The sequence below is a fragment of the Cibotium barometz genome, chromosome 2 (genome assembly GCF_041138505.1).
Source record: "Cibotium barometz isolate CiBa-2024 chromosome 2, ASM4113850v1, whole genome shotgun sequence".
NCBI lineage: Eukaryota > Viridiplantae > Streptophyta > Polypodiopsida > Cyatheales > Cibotiaceae > Cibotium > Cibotium barometz.
In genome coordinates, this window is record NC_141047.1 from 14,749,273 (window position 1) to 14,769,795 (window position 20,523).

The following is a 20,523-nucleotide window of genomic DNA, read 5'->3' on the forward strand; positions in this document are numbered from 1 at the left end:
ATATGGTATTTTCTTTGCATTTTTGCATTGCTAGGTGCAAGAAGATGGGGGAGTAACTTGGGAACAGTGATATCATAGTATTGAAGATTGTTTTTGGACATGCAATTTTTGCTACTCAGAGGATATGCAGTGTTCCACAGGTGTATTTTCTCCGATATATTTGGTTATTTTTTTGGTATCACTTGCATGGTGTGTGTAATAATGGGGATTGTGAGTTGTGTTAATCCAGTTGCAATTGCTTGGTACTTGACTTATATGATTCTTTCTTTTGGAAAGATTTAGAGTTTATTAGTCAAGGATACTAATTCTATGAGTTTCTTGTTGAGCTCTGTAGTAGAAATTGGTCATTACCACATTCATCTTAACTAGGCATGTGTTGCATTGACTATATTTTTTCTCTTTAATGGTAGGTAGCAGCTTGGAAGTGCTTAAGAACTTTAGTGGAAGGAACTTTTCTCTCTTATTCCTGGGTTATAATGACCATAATAGTCTCGATTTTCATGATGAGCCTAGGGAGGGTTTTCAAATCATTGCCTTTGAAAAATGATGAAAAAAAAAGAAAAAAAGAGAAGAAAAAAAAGAGGAAGGAAGAAAAATAAAAATTCAAATGTATGTATGTGGTATATGTGGTCTATCGCCTTAATGGTTCTTGGTAGGTGAGGAGAGTCATGCAGGCAGGGTTGTCAGTACTCTAAACCGATGCCTTGGGCTGTTTTGGGATAGTCATCGCCATGTGAGCTTGGTAGGTTCTTGGAGTCAACCTAGCCGGGTGGCAAGGTCTGAGAATCGCAGCCTAGTTTTATATGGGGTGGTTGCCATTGTAGTGTGCATTTGGTAAAAATAAAAAATAAAAAAATAAATCAAGCGAAAAAAATAAAACGAGCCTACTACTCGCATGATTCAGAGGTATTTCTTTTGGCCGAGCATGCGTAAAGACATTGAGGCTTATGTGCGTGCATGTATTACTTGCCAGAAGGTGAAATTTGACAGGCAAAAGCCTCTAGGTTTGCTTCAGCCATTGCCTATTCCCTCGCAACCTTGGGAAAGTATCACTATGGATTTTATTATGGACTTGCCTAGATCCCAGCATGGGAATGACGCTATTTGGACTATTGTGGACAGGTTTAGCAAGCAAGCTCATTTCTTGCCCGTCAAGAAAACCATTAAAGCTGATCATATGGTAAAGCTTTTTCTTGCTAATATTTTCAAGCATCATGGTATGCCTAAATCCATTGTTGGGGATAGAGATCCCAGGACTACAAGCCTATTTTGGAGAGCTTTGTTTGATAATATGGGAACTAAACTTGAGTTTTTATCAGCTTATCATCCCCAAACGGATGGCCAAAGTGAAGCTGCAAATTCAACCGTGTTGGATTTATTGAAGTGTTATGTGGCAGATCAAAAGAGTGCATGGGAGAAGTATCTTTCACTTGTTGAGTTTGCCTACAACAATACGATCCATGCTTCCATGGGAAAGGCTCCGTTTGAGATTATCTATGGCAAAGTGGTATTGCCACCCATCCTTCGAATAAAGGATGAGATATTCGCAGCTGATGAATATGTTGGTGACTTGGATGTTGCCTTTGGTCAGGTGCGGACAGCCATTGCAAGATCTCAGGATAAGCATAAAATGGCTACTAACAAGCATATAAGGGACATGGAAGTCAAAGAAGGTGATTGGGTATTGCTGAAATTTGAGAAGGCTAGGCTTCGGAAGAGGCCAGGACGAGAAGGATCGTATCCTAAGCTTTCTCCTCGCTATTATGGACCCTTCAAGGTGATTCAGAAGATCAATGAAGTGTCCTACAGGCTTGCTTTACCTAGTCAATTGAAGATTCACAATGCTTTTCATGTGAGTCTATTTCGGAAATATGTGGGGCCAGATCCTGATGAGCCTGTCACAGAAGATCCGCCAGAAATTGAAGAGCTTGAGGAGAACCTCCAGCCAGAACAGATTGTTTTTCACAAGGAGCGAAAGCTACCTGCAGGAAAGCTTTCCAGGAGATACCTTGTGAAGTTTAAGAATTATTTGCCTATTTGCCTATTGATGCAAAGTGGGTAAATGAGGACTATTTTGTTGATTATCCAGAATTGTTGCAGGCATATCTTGAGGCTTTTCAGTTGAGGTCAACTCTTTAGAAGCCCGGGGGGATGTCACCAATTGGCCGACCATTTGGTCCATCTCCAGATTTTGAGTCTCGTTCACTTGAGGCCAGGCCGGTGTCTCATGTGAAGAGGCCAGTATTTTGCTGACATGGACGAGAGCCAGACTGGTGCCACCCATGTGTTAGCAGGATGGTGTCGTATGGACGGGAGCTAGACTGGTGCCACCCGTGTATGACCTGGACTGTGTTCGACCCATGGAATTGTCACGCCATGGAAGAGCCAGTATTCGTGCCGTGTTTTGCCTATGGGACTGTCACACCATAGGGAAACTCGTGCCTGGAACTGTGTCTTACCTATGGGACTGTCACTCCATAGGAAGACCAGGTTTTTATGTTTTTATGTCGTGCCAGTTTTGTGCCGACAGATATTTTGTACTTGTTCCATGAACGGGAGATATGTCCATGTTACTATTTGCACATGCACACATATTTTGCATGTTTGAAACTGTTTTCGCATGACATGTATTTTTGTGTTTGCCTGCTTGACGTGTTACTTACTTGAGCGGGGACGCCTGCCCAGTGAGTCGTGAAGTCTGCTCTATATTCTAACGAGTTTTGGTGCATGTAAACAGGTGGTAAGTATATCGCACATGTTGTTTTAATATTTTATTTCTAACCTTTTGTTTTATAAGGTTAAAGTGTTCACATTCATTTAAAAGTGGGCACCCCCTTTGGGCACCCACTTAGGGGCCAAGGTGGGGAGCCCCACTTAAGTGAGTGTGGGGGTGGGCATGGTCACCTACCCACACTCCTCACCCACATGCAAGCGTAGTGTAACTCCACCTTTAATTTTATAAAAGAAAACCTTCCCTTTCAAGGGTGGGCATGAAACCGCTTCCAGCTTCTTTCGTAAAAACAAAGACGGCGACCACCTCCTACGTTTGCTTTTCCCTGGCGGCTGGCTGCTCTACCGACTCCGCACGCTTCAGGCTGCCCACCATCTACTGGCAGCTGCAAGCGCCTGTCTTTTTAGCAAAGCTGCCCACCGTCTACCATTCCCAGGCTGCTGTGTATCAACGTGTGCAGGCAGCGACTGTATAACATTGCTGCGCTGCTGTTCACCCAGTCGCATATATGCTGTCCAGGCTGCGCTTCTGTACCATCTGTGGTGGCTGTTCCCTCTACTCGTGGGCTGCCCACTATACAAGACAGCAGAACAGACTACAGGCGGTTGTATTGGCCTAGACAGCTGCGCCAGCTTGTCATATGGGCGGCTGTTTACTTTGCACTACAGGCGGCTGCACCCGTTCTCTTTCTCAGCAGGGTGCGTGAGCTCTCTATCAGGCGGCTGCATACACACAGGTTACACTGCCTTGTTCTCTTGCAGGCAGACGTGGGCCATCTTCAACAAGTATTGCACTTCCTTTCAATAGGCGGTGTTTTCTTTCTCCTAGAGGCTACATCTTGGTATTCCACTCCAGTAGCTACACACACGAATACCTCGGGTATTGGTCTACAATCTGCAACCTTCAAGTAAGTGAATTTCACATTTAAGTAAAAGTATTTTGTGTTAAATTTGATAAGGGATTCCCGACTCCCTATACGGCCACACCCGTTCGGTGCCGGGTTGTCCAAGCTCTATTGGAGAATCTCGGTCCAAAGGTGCTGAGATCGGGAGAGCCAGGCGTTAGTACGAGAGCGCCTGTTTGTGCGTGGTCTCGGAACACCAGTGAGGCGCTCTCCGCGGAGTCCAGTGAAAGCACAGGACCGTAGAGACTAGACCACGCTAGTGGTCATTCTGCTTCGAGCATCTACATCGAATTTCGACTTTGAGCCTACTTGTTTGGTACTATTTTCATATGTACATGGACATCATCTGGTTCTTGGAACCCATGGAGCATTGTATTTATTAAATACTCCCAATAAATATATCATATATTGAGGGGGGGTCGGCCCGTTCCGGCCCCAGCGTTGGTGTCCATCTTTCCATTTCATTTCATTTCAATTTCAAGTTGTATTAAGTTGTCCATTTCAAATTTGTGGTTTTAAAGTTGTGCTATTAAGCGTGTGGGTGTCCAACGGAGTCTTCCCACTTGACGGGATCGGTTTCAGTGTGCTCGCGATAGTTGTCTACGGGACGCATACCAGACCACAAAGACGTAAAGATTGGTACGAAATGAAATGGAGGTACGGTACGAGGTCTGGGACGTTTTTTTTTCATGACAGTTTTGTTGCAGCGTTTCGTACCGGTTTGTATAGTTTCGTACCTGACCGGTACGGTACGATAAAAAAGGATGCTTTTTTGTCGATTTTTTTTTCTTGGCACCCACCCTTTGCTCGCCGTTGTACCCCGCTGCCCTTTCTGTACCCACCTGTCCTTTTTCGTCGGTTGCCCTATCTGTACCCACGTGTCCTTTGCTCAGGCCCCCAAGGCAGCCCGCTTGGACCCCATCTCTCTCTTCCTCTCCCTCTCAAGCTCTCTAGGGCCTACTACCAAGGCTTTTCCCCCCCTCTCTCAAGCTCTCTATATCTACTACCTAGGCTCTCCCTCCCCCTTTCTCTTTGGCAATGAGGTTTGGAGTCCACAGGAAAGGAAAAGCATGAGCTCCCTAGTTTGAAAGAATGAAAATTAAAGGAAGGTATGGTGCCATGATTTGTTTCAGGAACTAAAAAAGTAAAGGAGGGCTCAGGGTATGGTGCCAAGTCTAAAAGTATGGCCAAAAATGTACAAATATCTATTTTCCAAGTGTTTTTTAAAGTGGACCGTCCTTCAATCGAACTTATTTTTCAAAATTTAGCAGTCCCGTATTGGTACCGTTTTTTCGTACCTTCGTTTCGTACCTGACAACTATGGTGCCCGCCCAAGAGCATTGCTCAGTGTTCCTCCATTTTTCCCCACTTCCCGTGTTTTTTCCCTGTTTTCTGTGGATGTGGGGCCGTAGTGTGTTGGCTGGCTGATTTCAGATCTGGCCGACTAGATTGTGTCCTGGCCGACCTGCATATTCTGGCCGACCTGCTATTTTGTGTTGGTCATGGACATCTGGCTGCTGTCGGCCTGTTTTGGGCTGGCCGACTAGCAGCCTAGGGCCATATGTATCGCCCCCCCTCCATTATATTGGGTATTGTGTACCGGATCTTGTATATAGTGCAGAGTTCATACAGCTTCACTCTCTCTCTTCTGCGTTTTCTCTTCCACACATAGTTCAGCGTTTTTCATGCTGGTGGTTCTCTCGTGTTTTCTCATCTTCATGTTCGTGTCTTGCTACGTTGTGCTCTTAGCATTTTGCCTCATATCCACTGCATATTCCGACAAAAGAAGCACCAGACAGTGACCAAGAAGAGGAGAATGAAGAGGAACCTAACAAGGAGGATGACGATGACTAGGAGGATGATAACGGTAGTGATGATGATGGAGGATGATAACGGTAGTGATGATGATGATGATAATGACGATGATGACCATACGTTACCACCCTAGAACCAGGAAGGTCAGGCTGAATGAGAGGGAGAGTCTGGCAAGGAGCCAGAAACACAAAAGAAACCAAAACCAGAGCCATCCAAGGTGAAGAAAAAGTCATGAAAGAAAGCTAGTACTCGGAGGAAGGAAGCAGAGTCCTAAAAGCAGTCAGGGAAGGAGTCAACTGACAAGACACTGGACCAAGTGAGGCCAAAGGAACAATCCAGACCCGATCAATGAAGGATTACTCTTGCTAGGCCTACAAAGTATCTGTAGAGCTAGCCAAGCACGAGATAATGACTCTGGCTAGTCTAAAAGAAGGGGTTGCCAGTCAAGAGTTACCAGACTCAAAGAAAAGCTTACCAACCCCAAGGAGTCCTAGTCCTGGCAACCAAAAATCTTGCCAAGTCCACCATGAATGAACACACCTGGTACCGGCTACTCAACACCAAAGACTCGATTAACACCAGGTCATCAGTGGGTCTATGTGGAGAGAGCAAATTATGAAGAGGAGCTAACAACTACATTAAGGGTCGAGAAACTTAAGAATCTTCCGAAAGGTGATAGGGTAACCCACCAGTCAAAGCTTGAACTTTTGTTCAAGAAGACCCGAGACTTTTTGCAGGTATGGACTTTGCTACAGTGGCATGACATTCATAGATGTAAATTACCAGAGCATCCAAATGTCTGTCAGGTGTTAAGAAATCCATCGGATGTCATGGTATCACCAAAAGATGACAGTCCAGAAATAAGGCAAATTGCCAATGCAAGCCTTAAGGCAACCCAGTTTCGTCTGGAACTACTTATGGGTAATAAGCCCAGATGGGAGTGCATGGAGGAGTGTAAGTATGAGCTCTGAGGGCTACATGCAGAATTTGATAAAGTAAAGATGCAGTTTGAACTGCAAATGGAGGAATTAAAGGGGCTTGGAGACACTTTGGGGGAAGCAACCAATTCTATGATGAGCTTACTTTGTTTACTCAAGTTTACAGGACAAACACCTCTAGAAGGTTATCCATGAGATGCCAGATCAGCCCATATTAATATTTGGGGTCCAGCAAGAAGATGATGGGTTACCTGAACTCTCTCCTGTTTTATACCCATTCATCATGGAGCCGCTGGATGCTATTAGATATGTGGAAGTGGTCCAAAAGCTAAGGACATGGTGCATAACTTACAAAGATATGAGTCGCTTATTGAATATGCGAGAAATGAAATCCCATGAGGTATATGCAATACCATGCTATATTGTATCAATATGAATATATGGAACCATAAATGAAGAATGATGTCCACTGAGCAGGAATTAGCCCAGATTTAGCCAGAACAAATGCAATTGAAGACCTTAGACCTGTTCCAAATGTCTACACATACTATGGAGGGCTGGGAGGAGCACACAAAAGAACTGGTCCGGATAATCAACGACTTGCTCTAGCTTACTCTGGTAACCCATGAAGTGCCAGCACCAAAGAAAGCCAGAAATAAGACAGATCCAGTGCAAAGAGATATGGCAGAAGAAATGTTTCCTGCCAGGGTTGAGAACAAGACCTGTCACATAAGGAGGGATGGATTACTACCTTGGACCATTGCATGCAGCTAGCCAAGTTGAGAATTGAAATAGCCAACCAGTTCAGGGTCACCAGCTCCAAAACTGGCCGGAAAGTAGATCTCAACCCCAATCCCCAAGTTGCTTAAATAAAGACAGAGATGCCAAAGTAGGGGAAGAGATGTGGAGGGTGGCAAGGGGTAAGGGGTAAGGTCTCATGATCGAGTCTTACTTTCAGCTCTCATCCGTAAGGACACTACTTGGTACAAATAAAAATGTCTCATTACAAAAAGAGATGTGGAGGGTGGCAAGGGGGTTGGTGGCTAGCCAAGAAGTTGGAGAGGAGCTAGTGGAACGAGAAGCTGACAGCTAGTAGACAGCTGGCAGGGGGCGTGGCCTATATAAGAGCCACGTCCTACTCTGGGTTTATAGGGGTAGTGGGGTGGTCTTAGAGCCCCGTCTCACATTCAACCCTATTAAATAGGGTCATTAACATGAGATAGTTAAAATTAATGTCCTACTCTTCAGTAGCTCCCACAAAAATAGCTGCATAACACACTCATCGGTATCGGCTAATATTGAAATCTTCAATTTTACAACTTCTTTCTAAACAATTTGACTATTAATTGCGAAAGTACCCGAAATCATCGTATTTGAGTAATTTTCAACGTTACTTGGAGAGCATCTAAAGTTCCACTATTTTTAAGGGTTATTTTTAAAAACTTGCGTGAGACTACTCATTTATGTGATTAAGAGAGCTTCAGTCCCCTTGCTAATGCTACGTTAGACGGGGCTCTTACAACCCACTATCTACGTGTCCCAGGGCCCCTACTATTCCTACAAATCTTCTCAAAAACTCAAGGTTTTGTAGGGTCGAAGGATCTTTCCACTTTTTTTGGTGAGAGAAATGGCTAAGATTCCACATGCACACACTTGATATAGAACCTTTTCTCAATTACCTTTTCCTATTTTTGTGGAAGGTTGTGGGTGGGACACATATATAGTGGGGGGAGGCCTTCCCCCCACTAAATTAAACACAGCCCCCACTAAACCTTGGTGGGGCATGGCTCTAATGAGGGGGATTTCTCATTTTTGGGGACTTTTAACTATCCAATTGATTAGCCATTTTTCAACCTTGTACTTATTTGTAATCCATCTTAAGCCATTGAGTTCTTTGTAATATCATGTTTCTTGTATAGATGGTGTGGACTGGGTGGCCCTAAGATGTTGATTAGAAGATTTGATTGGGTTTTGTCTGACTTCTCCACTATTGGGGGTGTCAGATCCACTACTTGGGATGAGACAAAGGTGCATGGTGTCAGTTCTTGGGCACGCACAAGGCTTGCCAGTGGTTTTTGCTCACTCTATATTACACTCTAGAAACAATTTGCAATCTTTGGTATGGATTCATCACGTTTTATTGAGGCACCAAGAAAAATTAAAATTTCACACCAATTAACACCATGTAGCTATCTATCATGAGAACTTGTCTTGCAATATCATATTGTCAATCTGGAGCTTTGATTATGCCACCCTTCCATGTGCCTAAGAGTCCCCTAGATGTTTTGCTAGCATTGGAGATGGTTGTGCCACCAGTCTGTGTTTGGCTACCTTCAGAGGTATGTGGTTTGTTTGTGCCTTAGAAACTTGATGCAGATGCTAAAACCTTAAGTCATTGTTGATCATTAAGCTCAGTTTGCACTTTCATTGCATCAACAACTCTCATCATGGATGCTTCTTGCTCAACTTCTTCCTTGGTTTTGCCATCTGGCATAAATTCTTAGTCTGGGATAGTATCGGGACTATCATCATTGCTAACTGGTAGACTAGTAGCAATGCACTATTGTAACCTTAGTACGGGGAGTTGTCTAAGGGGCCACCCAAAGATAAAGAGTCATCAACATCTAGTTAAGGAGTCTTTACCAAGCTCAAGTCTATTTCTTGTGCAAGGGTAGGGTCAATAGCAAGCATGTCTGGCTTTGTAATCTCCCAACATGAGTGCCTTCATGATGGTTATAATCTTGGTAAGGTTGCCTAAGTCTCTAAGCACTTAAGGTGTCCTGCTTGTGTCTCGAGTCTTGCTTGTTCCAGGTCTTAAACTTGGGCCAATTTGCTAGGTGTGTTAGATGCAATTTATTTTCCTTGCTTCTTCAAATTTTTATTTTTGATGAACGCTCAAGTGTGTGTGCATGCAAGAGAGTGTGTAGGTAAGGCCTTTTCCAGATGCTAAAGTAAGTATAATGCCTTTTCCAAATGCCGTGAATCTAAATCATTAACTAATAATGTCCTTTAGTGAGAGCTTGTGGCACTACGTGTGTGTAATAATGCAAATAACAAAAAAACCACAAGAATGAACAATATATATATACAAAAAAACGCAACAAGAAATGCAAAAAACTGTGTGTGTGTGTGTGTGTGTGTGTGTGTGTGTGTATATATACATACATGAATGAACAAAAAATGCAAATTCAAAACCAAATATAACTTGACAAAATGAAATTGAACGATGATAGCTTGAACAAATTGAAAAACATAGTATAAAAATGCAATGAATTTTGTTTTTTAGGAAACTTAGTTTGTTTTGTTAGCAACTTGTTGCTCACTAGTAAAGGAAAGCCAAAAAAAAAAACACAAAAAAAAACAAAGCACAAAAATGCCCAAGGTGCATGAGCGCTTTAGCGGTTGACTTTCCTCAGTATCAACGGCGCCATTTATGTGTATTGCTTCTCACACCATGGGAATGATGGATGTAGTAGTCACGTGTCGTGGGGACTTACCACACCACCCTCCTGAGCATGCAAGAGCTCAACAAGAATCAACGGTGTAGACAAGCACGCTTGATAATGCTTTCAAGGTTGTGTCACCAACCTTGTGAATGAATCAATTCTCTTCGCGCTGAAACTTGGTTGCATCATTGGAAGAGAGAGCACACGAGAGCTCCCCGCCATCGTCGCTACCACATATGCACCAAAAAAGAAGCTCGACCCTCTCTCTCACTCACTCACTCATAGAGAGAGCACACTAGAGCTCTTACATACATAAGCGAATAGACATGACAGATGGAGAAATGAGCACTCTATTTGTTACATATGAAAATTTAGGGTTACAAATGCCTTTTTATGGGACTTTCTAGGTTTTCACTTCTAAGGTTCACACAATGCCTAGGGTTTAGACCCTTTAGGTGTCCAAAAAGTCAAAAATAGGTCCTAGGCCTCCAAAACTAAATTGACACCTAAACAAGTGTTGTAACACCAAAACTAAGATCTCATGATGCATCTTTAATAGACAATCAGCAAAGCACACACGTAAAATATAACATACATAACAATAAGACAGGTTTTTTGATGCCCGAGACTAAATACAATGAAAGTGAAGTGGTGGATGTCGTTGACACCTAGAAGGTCTCTGGTGAGGGTTAACATAATATATTTTGAAAATCCCAGAAGTTTAGATATTGGTCAATGAAGAAGCAAACTTTTTCCTTGTTTTTCCACAAATCACGTGTTAACATTTCTCCCTCACAAAATGAAAATCCTTGTGTGTAGAGTGTAACCCGAATACTATCTGTGTGTGAACCCTTGCTTCTAATAGAACTTTTTACATACCATTAACTTTTTTAATTGAAAAGATTATTAAAAACTTATATCCTTGGTAGCAACATAGAGGCTGTTATGAATCTACACACAGTAAGGGCAGATGGTCGGTGACTAGCACTTGCCAGGATGCGTTGTTATCACTTTGCAAGAGGGCGATGTAACGCTGACATTTTTTATACAACCAATTTGATGATGATAATCCGCACTTAATGGGGCTGATCCACACTTAATTTCCAAGAAAATCTAATTAAATATCCCTCTTTCCTTGCAAATTGTCCTCCCTTTGATAATTTTTCTCACAGCCCTTCGAAAATGTTAGCAATTGCAACAATGAAACTAGAGGTTCTTGAGTAGGAATGGCTATTAATACTAGATAAAGAAATTTGTTGGCAAGGTTACTCTCCTCAATTCCTTTCAAGGATGATGCATAAGAACACAACAAAACACACACACCAACTTTCACCCATATTCTTGTAGGTTCCACAGCTAGCCTAGTCTCAGGGCGAACATGCTTTCACCCACCTCTCACTAAAACACAGAACCAAGTACTAAGGTAGCAAAATATATGCTTAGGGCTTAGCCCCTCACCATGAAACCTACAAATTCTCTCTAAAAACCTCAGCCCATATACACTCATAAAAACAATGACACAAAAGATATCCTCACTCTCACTCTCTTCCTTCATAGATTGGAAATATTAACATAGAGAGAAGCAAGAACAAGCGTTGTGCCAAATCAAGAGAGTTAGAAAGAAACATATGAATGAGTATAAGAAGTAAGGAGGTTGTAACCAACTTCAATAAACTCAAAAATGCTCCAAAATCAGCAAAACGCTGACTGAAATCAGAAATTCAGTATCCTTCTCAAGTACCAAACTGCCTCCAAAGCCACAATCCACACAAGAAACGCCCTCTGCAAGTGATCTGTGTCCACTGGAGAAGAAAATGCAGCCAAACAAGGGCTACAAGAAAATTCAGGCCCAACCAGTGTCCACACCTTCTCTTATGAGGAAAAACGCTACCTTCGGGTCCAATAGATGAAGCCCAGGTGAAGGTAGAGCTACCAGCAAGATCAGTTCAGAAAAACGTAGCAACCATGGCTGCAAATCTGAAAACGCAGAGGTATTGGGGGCAGTAGAAAGGGCTGAATCTGGAAATGCAGAAGAAAGAGGTACACCCAAGCCTTAGATCAGCAGATCGGCATCAGAAAACCTGTAGGAGAAAAAACGCAGCATGTAGGCTGCTGCTGTCCTGCACAGAATGGGCGGCCAGCACTGGGGGGGGTAGATGCTGCTGAATACTGAAGACTTGCTGCAGAACTGCTGTAGACAACACCTGTAGAAAAAATGCAGCACACCAAGGTGCTGTTGCCCTGAAAACAGAGCAGAAAATAGGTGAGGAAAGGGGTAATCTCAGGGATCAAACCCTATTATGGATGACCACGGGCTGCAGAGAAAAAATATGCTTGGAAGAGGCAGGCGACCAGCAGCAACTCTGAGAGAAAATGCAAATCTGCTAAAAACGCAAAAACGCAGGAGGGAGAGGAGGGAGCATCCAACACTGTAGATCACTGGCGCTCTGATACCATGATAGAATGTGAAACGGAAGAAGGGAAAGTGGAAACACAGGAGAGAGAGTGAGAGAGAGAGAGATGGAGAGGAAACACAGGTGAGAACCTGCTCTCAATATCATCATCCAAAGGAATACATGTCCCGAGCAAGAGGGGAGAAAACCTCGTATGTGTGAGAGACTGCAGCAAACAATGCTGAGCAAGCAGCGAAGAATGAGGGAGGCAAGCCAGCTATATATATGCCCATATGCAGGCAGCCGACTAGGGAATAAATCCTCCACGACTGGGAAAATACCCAAGACTCCATAAAATGGGGAATAATATGGAAAAACATATGCGAGGGGTGACTAGTCCCTCAAGCTAACATGGTCAGCCCTAGAGGCTAAAATAGGACACCAAACAGGAAGCCAGCAAGAAGGGATGATGTCTAACAAAATGGGCTACCAGTTGGGATATTTTTAGAGATAAAGTTTATGGCAGGACCCATCTCTTAGATTGGGACATGTGGCAAGAAAGTGGACCAAAGTGAGACAAGTGGCTTGACACTAGTTAGAAAGTGGATCAAAGTGAGACAAGTGGCCTCATACTTGTCACTTCAGCTATTGTGTGGCTCTCCACTTGTCATTGTAGCCTTCTCTTGCCATTTTAGCTCATGGGAGGCCCAAATCTATAAATTGGAGCCCTCTCTCTTTATTAAAGGAGACTCTCTTGTTGCGCACCAGCCTCTACCATCGTTACAGGCTGCCCTAATGATGACTACTCTCTTTCTCTCTTGAAGGCTGCCCATGAAGAATACTGGCTGTTGGGGATTGTTTTAGAGGCTTCCATCGCGAAGAACTACTGAAGGCAAGGATATTTAATCATTTATTATGATTTTTAGCCATTGTACTTGTTGTACCAACCCTTGTACTTGTTGTACTAGCTAAAAGTGGTACAAGAAGGGACCGAGCCCAAGACATGGACCGACGTCAAGACTATGTTCAACAATAAGTTTCTATCCGCAAACTTTGAAGCGGAAGTGAAAAAAGAATGGGACGAGGTAAAACAGAAAGTTGGTGAGAATGTGGCAACCTATCTTAAGAGCTTTTCAGCTGTTTCACTAAAGTTTACTTCGTATACTCCTATTCCACCGCTAATATGGAAATGCAAAAGTTTGTGAATGGACTACAACCAAAGCTTATGCAAGCGGTGTATGTGGCTATTTTGAAAACTTTGGACCAGTTTTGGTTAAAAAGCAAGGAAAAGCAAAAAGTCAAAATGAGTTGACCACAAGCTAGGGGTATCATTGGCAAGAGGAGATTGAGCCGAACCAAAAAGCTAAAAGACGCTTTTCCAAAAAGCAACTCTAGGGCCAGAAAGCAAGGTAAAGAACTTTGAACAGAAGGTGAGTAATATTTTTATTATTATAAGTTAAAAAGAAAAGCAAAGTAAAAGAGGAAAGCAAAGTAAAAGCATCACTTTTTGGCAAAAAGCAAGCTCTCCTCAGGTATAAAAGAACCATGAGTCTCTCTTGAAAGATCGTTGAGAAAGGTGAGATTGTCATTGACCAAGGTTTGGAAGTTTATCCTCCTCCTCCTCATCATCAGGTCGCTTTTGTGCTTCTGTTGCCGCCAATTGCTGTTGTGTTTCTGAGCGTTGCCTTACTATACGGCTATATCTTCGCCGCTACTTGGGTTGTTGCTGTGCGCAACCATCCGTGCCGCTTGGCCATCACTGCGTGTACGCTTGCTTGCGCCAGCTTGCGCCGCCCTTGTCCTACTTGCGCCTCTGCCGGTTGCCACTTGCCTACCAGCCCGCTAGTGTCGCTTGCTTCATCTCCGGCTGGAAACTGTTGTCTGCTTCTGTGCCGCCTGTGACAGTTGCCGGGCTGCTGCCCATAGATTCGCCAGTAGGTATAGCGCTATGCCACCATCTGTGGATTGATTTGGAATATACTCCTACGTGAAGCCTCTCTTTGTGGTTTGCTTTTACTCCAGTTTGGGCATCAAGTTTACTACTGGATATCATACTCTTTAACATCTTCATGCAACCCTTGTATACTTGGAGTACAAGTTAGGGATTCCTTGGATTTGGATTTGGTACTAGCCCGATGAGAGATTCTTGTGGGTCATCCTCGTGGTGTGCTTGGCATCAGAAATCTCGTGCCCGGACATCGACTCCGACCCGGATTTCTACATCGACATATTTGTTTGATTTTGTATTCATTGATTGTATTGATCCTGTCTTGATAAGCCCGTGGATTGTTCGTGAATCAATTCCTAAAAGGGGGCGGGGTTTGAAAGGGGGCGGGGTCTGTTCCCCGCTGAGTGTGTGTGTATTGTGCAAAGTTCCCTAAACCCTTCTCCTTCTCCCTCTTCCTCTCCCTATCTTTATCTCTTGGATACATGGTTGAATCTCTCACGGCATGCTCGTTGGGCTTACAGCTCCTTTTTAGAAATGACCTCATTAATATTGAGGAATTGCTCCCGAAGATCTTGGATCTTCGTAAGATGATAACCATATTGTCACCATCATTCATGTCCAAGTTCTCAAGTTCCTTCTTGAGATATGCAACCGTGGCCTCATTCTTTGCTTGATACATGGTTTCAAGTTCATCCCATGCTTGCTGTGAGGTCTTGGAAGACCTGATATGTGGTATGATTGATTGCTTTACTGACAAAGCAATCAAAGCCATCATTGGGGCATCACGAGTATCCCATCTTTTTTTCTCTTGTGAGGGAGGAGTAGGTACTGCAGGTTGCTGAGCACCACGGCTAGGTGTGTTAGGTGCTATGTCTATAGGGCGTACATCTTCACCTGAAACATAGCCTTTGGCCACAAGAAGATTTTGGACCATGCAACTTTAGAGGGAGTAGTTACTGACATACAATTTGTCGTCTTGGGACAAAACTCCGAATATATCGGTTGTATTCCCAACCATAACACTAAAATATCTTTACCAAGAAATATGCAAACACTTGCAACCAAGTATGCTGTAAAAAGCACTTGTTGCTCGTTGGGCAAAAACCCAATGAACTGGAGTGCTATGCCAGGCAATCACAGATTTCTGAGCAAATTTTTTACCTCAATACAAGGCCGCAGTAATTATTGTGACTGTCCTGACAACACAAGCAATGCAAATCTTTGCACAGTCAATGCATAAACATCCAATTAAGGCTTGTAGAATGGAAAGCCCCAAATTTTTGTGCACGAGAGAGCTGAATGATGTGCCAATTGCACACAAATGTGAAAAGCCTCAAATTTTAATGCACCGTTGGGCTCAATTTTGTGCCAATTGCACATAGATTGCAGAAGCCCCAAATCTTTGGGTACCTTGTAGTTGCAATTGTGCAAAGCACGAATTTCGAAAACCCCCCAAATTTCAGCAAAGCCTACAGCGTGAATTTTTGCAATCAAGCAAGAAATTTTCGCAATTGCGTGCATGAAATTGCCCTGTTTGCCTTGAATCATGCAATCAAGCATGAATTTCAAAAAATCTCAAATTTTCACTGAAACCTGCATCTGAAATCTTCCTCTATACTGCTGCATGCATCTGGAATTTTCAATGATCCACAGCAGTGTGAATTTCTGCAATCAAGCAAGAAATTTCTGCAATTGCGTGCATGAAATTGTCCTGTTTGCCTTGAATCATGCAATTAAGCATGAATTTCAAAAAATCTCAAATTTTCACTGAAACCTTCACCTGAAATCTAGCCCTGGATTGGGGCAGACAAATACATGCTATCCTCCTTGAATGTGGGTTCGGTTTGGATGCTTTTGTGGGGAGTGTGTTAGTTGACATGTATGCAAAATGTGGTAGCATAGTTGACGCTTGCTTGGTACTCTACAGAATGCCCGAAAGAGATGTCGTTTCATATACGGCAGTGATTGCAGGGTTGGCTCAGCGACGGCAAGGCAAGGAGGCTCTGTCGTTATTTGAGATTATGCAATTGGAGGGGTTGGAGCCTGACAGGCTCATTTTTGTTAGCATTTTACAAGCATGTACAAGTTTGGCAGCGTTGGAAAAGGGTAAACAGGTACATATCGACATTGTTGATGGCCCGCTGGAGAGAACGGTTGTCAAAAGCAGCAAATGGAGAGGCAGCCGATGAGCAGGCAAATGGAGAGGCAGGTGAATGAGGCGATGGATGGCGAACAGATGAGGAGGCAGCTGAGGTGAAGAACACGGCGACGGCAGGACTGGCGGAGGAACAGCAGGCCGCAGAGTCGCTGGATGGAATAGCAGGATGCACGGTCGTCGGACCGATTGGTGCAGTTGGGGGAAGGTCTGCGAGCGAGAGGGAGAACCTTGCTTTGATACCACTGTTGGCTCAGGAGGGTAGCTGGAGCTGAACCAGGGTTTGGCACAGCATTACACACACAGTGAAGAAGGCACAGAGAAGATGATGAGATGCAAAGAGGTGATTGCATTGGAATGTGTGGAGTTATAAGTTCAACTCCATAATATCATAATACAACTAAAATAGAAGGTGTCCTTTCACACATCTCCAAGGGGAAAAACCCAAAGGGAAAAAGTGCCCTTGGTTAGCCCATGTTCGCATGTGGCTCTACTCATATCATATATGCCAATAATTTTCTCATGTAATATAAGATAACACAGTGGTTTCACCAAACAAAAAAAGAGTGCATGCGTGTGATGTGTGTGAGAGAGAGAGAGAGAGAGAGATAGAGAGAGATATTGTGTTTTGTTCAGATAGTATCAAGCCTATGGATGTTCGATTAGATGAGAATATGCCTCCACACACTGATCGAGGGTTTGGCTTCTATGTGTGTGTGTGTGAGAGAGAGAGAGAGAGAGAGAGAGAGAGAGAGATTGTGTTTTGTTCAGATAGTATCAAGCCTATGGATGTTGGATTAGATGAGAATATGCCTCCACACACTGATCGAGGGTTTGGCTTCTTTGGGCGTATGAATGGGTGGAGAGGCAGGCATTCATCGCTGATCTCTATATGGTCTCCACCTATCTTTTATCTGCATATATATGAATGTGAAGACTTTTCTGTAAGACCTCAAGATCAATTCTTTGCATTTTCTTATGGTATTCTTGAAAGCAACTATGATCAGCGTCTAAGTGATTTTTAATGGATGTAGATGGGAATTTTCTGTTTGCCCATGTCAGCGGTGATTCCTCTCCACAACCACCCGGGCATGACTGTGTTCAGCAAGCTTTTATATGGCTCAATGCATGTGAGGGCTTATGATTGGGTCGATCCCACTAGCACCTCACAACGTAAGTAGGCAGAAGATTCAATGCTTTGTATGAGTGTTTCAAGTAAGATCTCGACTAAAGATAATTTGATTTGCAGCAAGGCTTGCAAAGCTAGTGGTTGATAGGACTATGTTGGCCCCATGTGAGTCTGCTGTGTTGTACCCTACTAGTGGAGGAAATATACATGCTTTCACAGCAGTAACATCTTGTGCTGTACTCGATATTTTGGCACCCCCTTATTCTAAAAAAGATGGCAGGCATTGCACTTACTATCAAGATTTCCCGTACTCCAGCTTTGCAAGTAAGTAGAGTTCTAGCAGATGATTACGGCGAAGAGAATAGATTTTGTGCTTAAATTTGGCTTTTTCTGTCATTATTTTGGCTTGGATCATTTTTAACATTTGAATTTTACAGGTATGACTTTTGAGAATGTAAGTACAGATGGCGATGAGCTAGATTTAGCATGGCTTGAAGAGTCTGAACCTTCTGATGACCACGTTGTTGAGGGAGCTCCGTACAGGGGCCCAAGAATAACATGCTGACATGGGACTTTGGGAGGTTTTATTTTTGTATTAAAAGCAAAAATCATGTATATTTACGCTTCTACATCACACTAGGATGCACTATTTGGATATAAAAGCCTCGTAATTAAGAAAATGTCTCAGCCATTGTGGGTGTGTTCGTAATCTTTGTAAAATGAAGTTATGAGTAAGGATTTGGTATCAGAGTATTGTCTTGTTTTGTCCAGAAACCATTCACTCAGTTTTTACTTTTAGCACTGCTGACACCTGAGTTGCATGAAGCGTTTCCTTTCCGTTACAGCTAAAATTGATGTGGAAATGACATCAACTCTAGGAAATGGCTGGGTAGGCACAGTTGAAGTAAAGAAAGCAAGTGCTTGAAAGGAACACAATGTATTAGCTAGCTCGAGGTCACATGTGCATTCCATAGTTTCTTGAAATGGCGTTTCGGCTGCCCCAAAATGGTACACGGCCACTTCTGACCGTTTCCAGAAAGCAAAACGATGTTTCAGCTGGGTCATTTTTTTCCCCAAACCCAAAACCTAGCAGTGTGCCGTTTTTTCTTTGCATCTGTCTGTTGCAGTTCGTGCACTAATCTGAGCACCCTCACAGCTTAGTAGCTTACCTTGTGCGTTGATGTATGTGTTTTAGGCAAAGTTGTGTCTTTCAAGTTTCTGTACTGTATGTATGTATATATGTTTTTACATGTCTTTAACCCGAAAAATTGATGTGGTAAGATGGAGTTCCAAGGTGTTTCCATCTTTAGAAACATCTTTTTCTTTGAAACACGGAAGTGAGGTTTTTGGCATTTGGGGAGGAGTTTCTTGCAATGAAGGTTGACACATCACTACAAGTTCACAATGCTAGAGACTAAAGCTGGCTCTGCTTCTCATGCGGGTTTGAATTTTTTATTTTTGAATATTCATGGTTTGTAAGTAATGATGGTGCCATCTTGATTTTGATGTCATCAGTACCCGTACTAAACTATTTCATACAATTACAATTACCCGGATATTGGCGACACTTTCAACCTTTGGGTTGCATGCTGTTTTAAATAGCAACATATCATTGGACGCCTTGTACTTCACCACTGGGCAGTGATTCCTCTCTCTTTCTCTCTCTCTCTCTCTCTCTGTTTTGTCTCATAGGCCCACCATGGCTTTTGTAAGATGTAAATATTAATTTCTTCTCTCTCTCTCTCTCTCTCTCTCTCTCTCTCTCTTTTGCGCATGTTGCACATCTCACTTTGCATAGTCAAGGCCTCAATACCTTTTATCAATGAAGTTTTGACAGTTATTTTTAAAATTTATATGATGGGCTTTTGCTTCATGTCCCACACTTTCCACGTGAAATTTTTTTATAATCAGTGGTTGGCATCATAAATGATCTGTTTTCGATAAACTTCTCTTGTTGATGTATTTCAAAAAATTCTGACTTTAATTGATACGTAAGTTCGAACCAGTTACTAGCTACTCGTTCCAAGGATGGTACTTTACGCAATGCATTGGCACATAGAGAGAATAGAGGGTCAACAGTAGTATTCTTTGCATGACCAAAGCACTCTATGCGTGCTCATGCTTCTCAAGGTCATTCTGGTTTGCATGAGAGAGCCTTGTTTTCACTCTTTTAGCACTTTCATAAGAGAACCACTGCTGCTAATAACACTGTGACCTCCTTCCTTTTAAGGATTGGGCAAGTTGGTGTCAGCCTAAAGCTAATGCTTTGGATGGGATGCTTTGTCATATGAAAGGTAGATATGCATCTCCACCTTGCTTAGATAAGCAATTGTATTAACAACTCTTAAGTCTAGCTCTGTTAGTGAGATACTCCATAAATTTGTGGAGCTTGTATCTCTCAACCTCCCAATGCTGCTGCTCTTGTGCTGCATTGTCCCAAAATTTAGTTGAATTTGAAGTAGTCAAAGGGAATGGAGAAGTTAAAAATGCAATAACACATGTTAATTATGCGGTATTCTCCATTTCCTTGTGCCAACCTTGTTGGCAAGGTTTACCTCTTAAAAAAGATGCTTTGCTTTATCTTAACCTTTTCTCTTTCTTTTTTGATATCCACTACTTAAAGCTCATTAAGCATGCTAACAGGCTCTTGCCTAGTGGTTATCCTAGCTTCCAAAGTACCCTTTACAGACGTTAGGAGACGGGTTCAAACCTTGGCACGCACGTGTGTGTGTGCATGTGTGTGGCTGTGGGGAAAGGACCCAATACTTATGGAAGAAAGAAAAAAGCACATTGGACTTACTTAAGGTGCTCTAATCACTTTAAACATTTCACATTCTTTAAAGGCTTATTGATCATACCATGTTAGAGGAACCATATCATTAGTTTATCATAATTAGACGGGCAAGGCATAAGCATTATAAGTTAAAATGTGTGCGCTATGAAATGGTTAGATGAGCCACCATTTTATACCAAAAAAAAAGGAATAATTCGAAAACTCAAAGCATACGTATGATGATTTTTTTTGCAAAAAAATGGATAACTCTGTGTGTGCATTATAATGTTG

At 42.7% G+C, this 20,523-nt stretch overlaps 1 protein-coding gene across 1 annotated transcript in view; it reads left to right on the forward strand.

The window, feature by feature from the left end:
* LOC147640690 (plant cysteine oxidase 1-like) overlaps window positions 1-18,204 on the forward strand; it is a 31,842-nt gene extending 13,638 nt beyond the window's left edge. The window contains exons 2-5 of the mRNA XM_086808732.1: window positions 17,102-17,274; window positions 17,365-17,503; window positions 17,580-17,783; window positions 17,897-18,204. Of these exons, the coding sequence (XP_086664858.1) occupies window positions 17,116-17,274; window positions 17,365-17,503; window positions 17,580-17,783; window positions 17,897-18,024 (630 nt within the window). The 5' untranslated portion in view covers window positions 17,102-17,115 and the 3' untranslated portion in view covers window positions 18,025-18,204. The remainder of the gene's footprint in view (window positions 1-17,101; window positions 17,275-17,364; window positions 17,504-17,579; window positions 17,784-17,896) is intronic.
* Window positions 18,205-20,523: the final 2,319 nt, after the last annotated feature.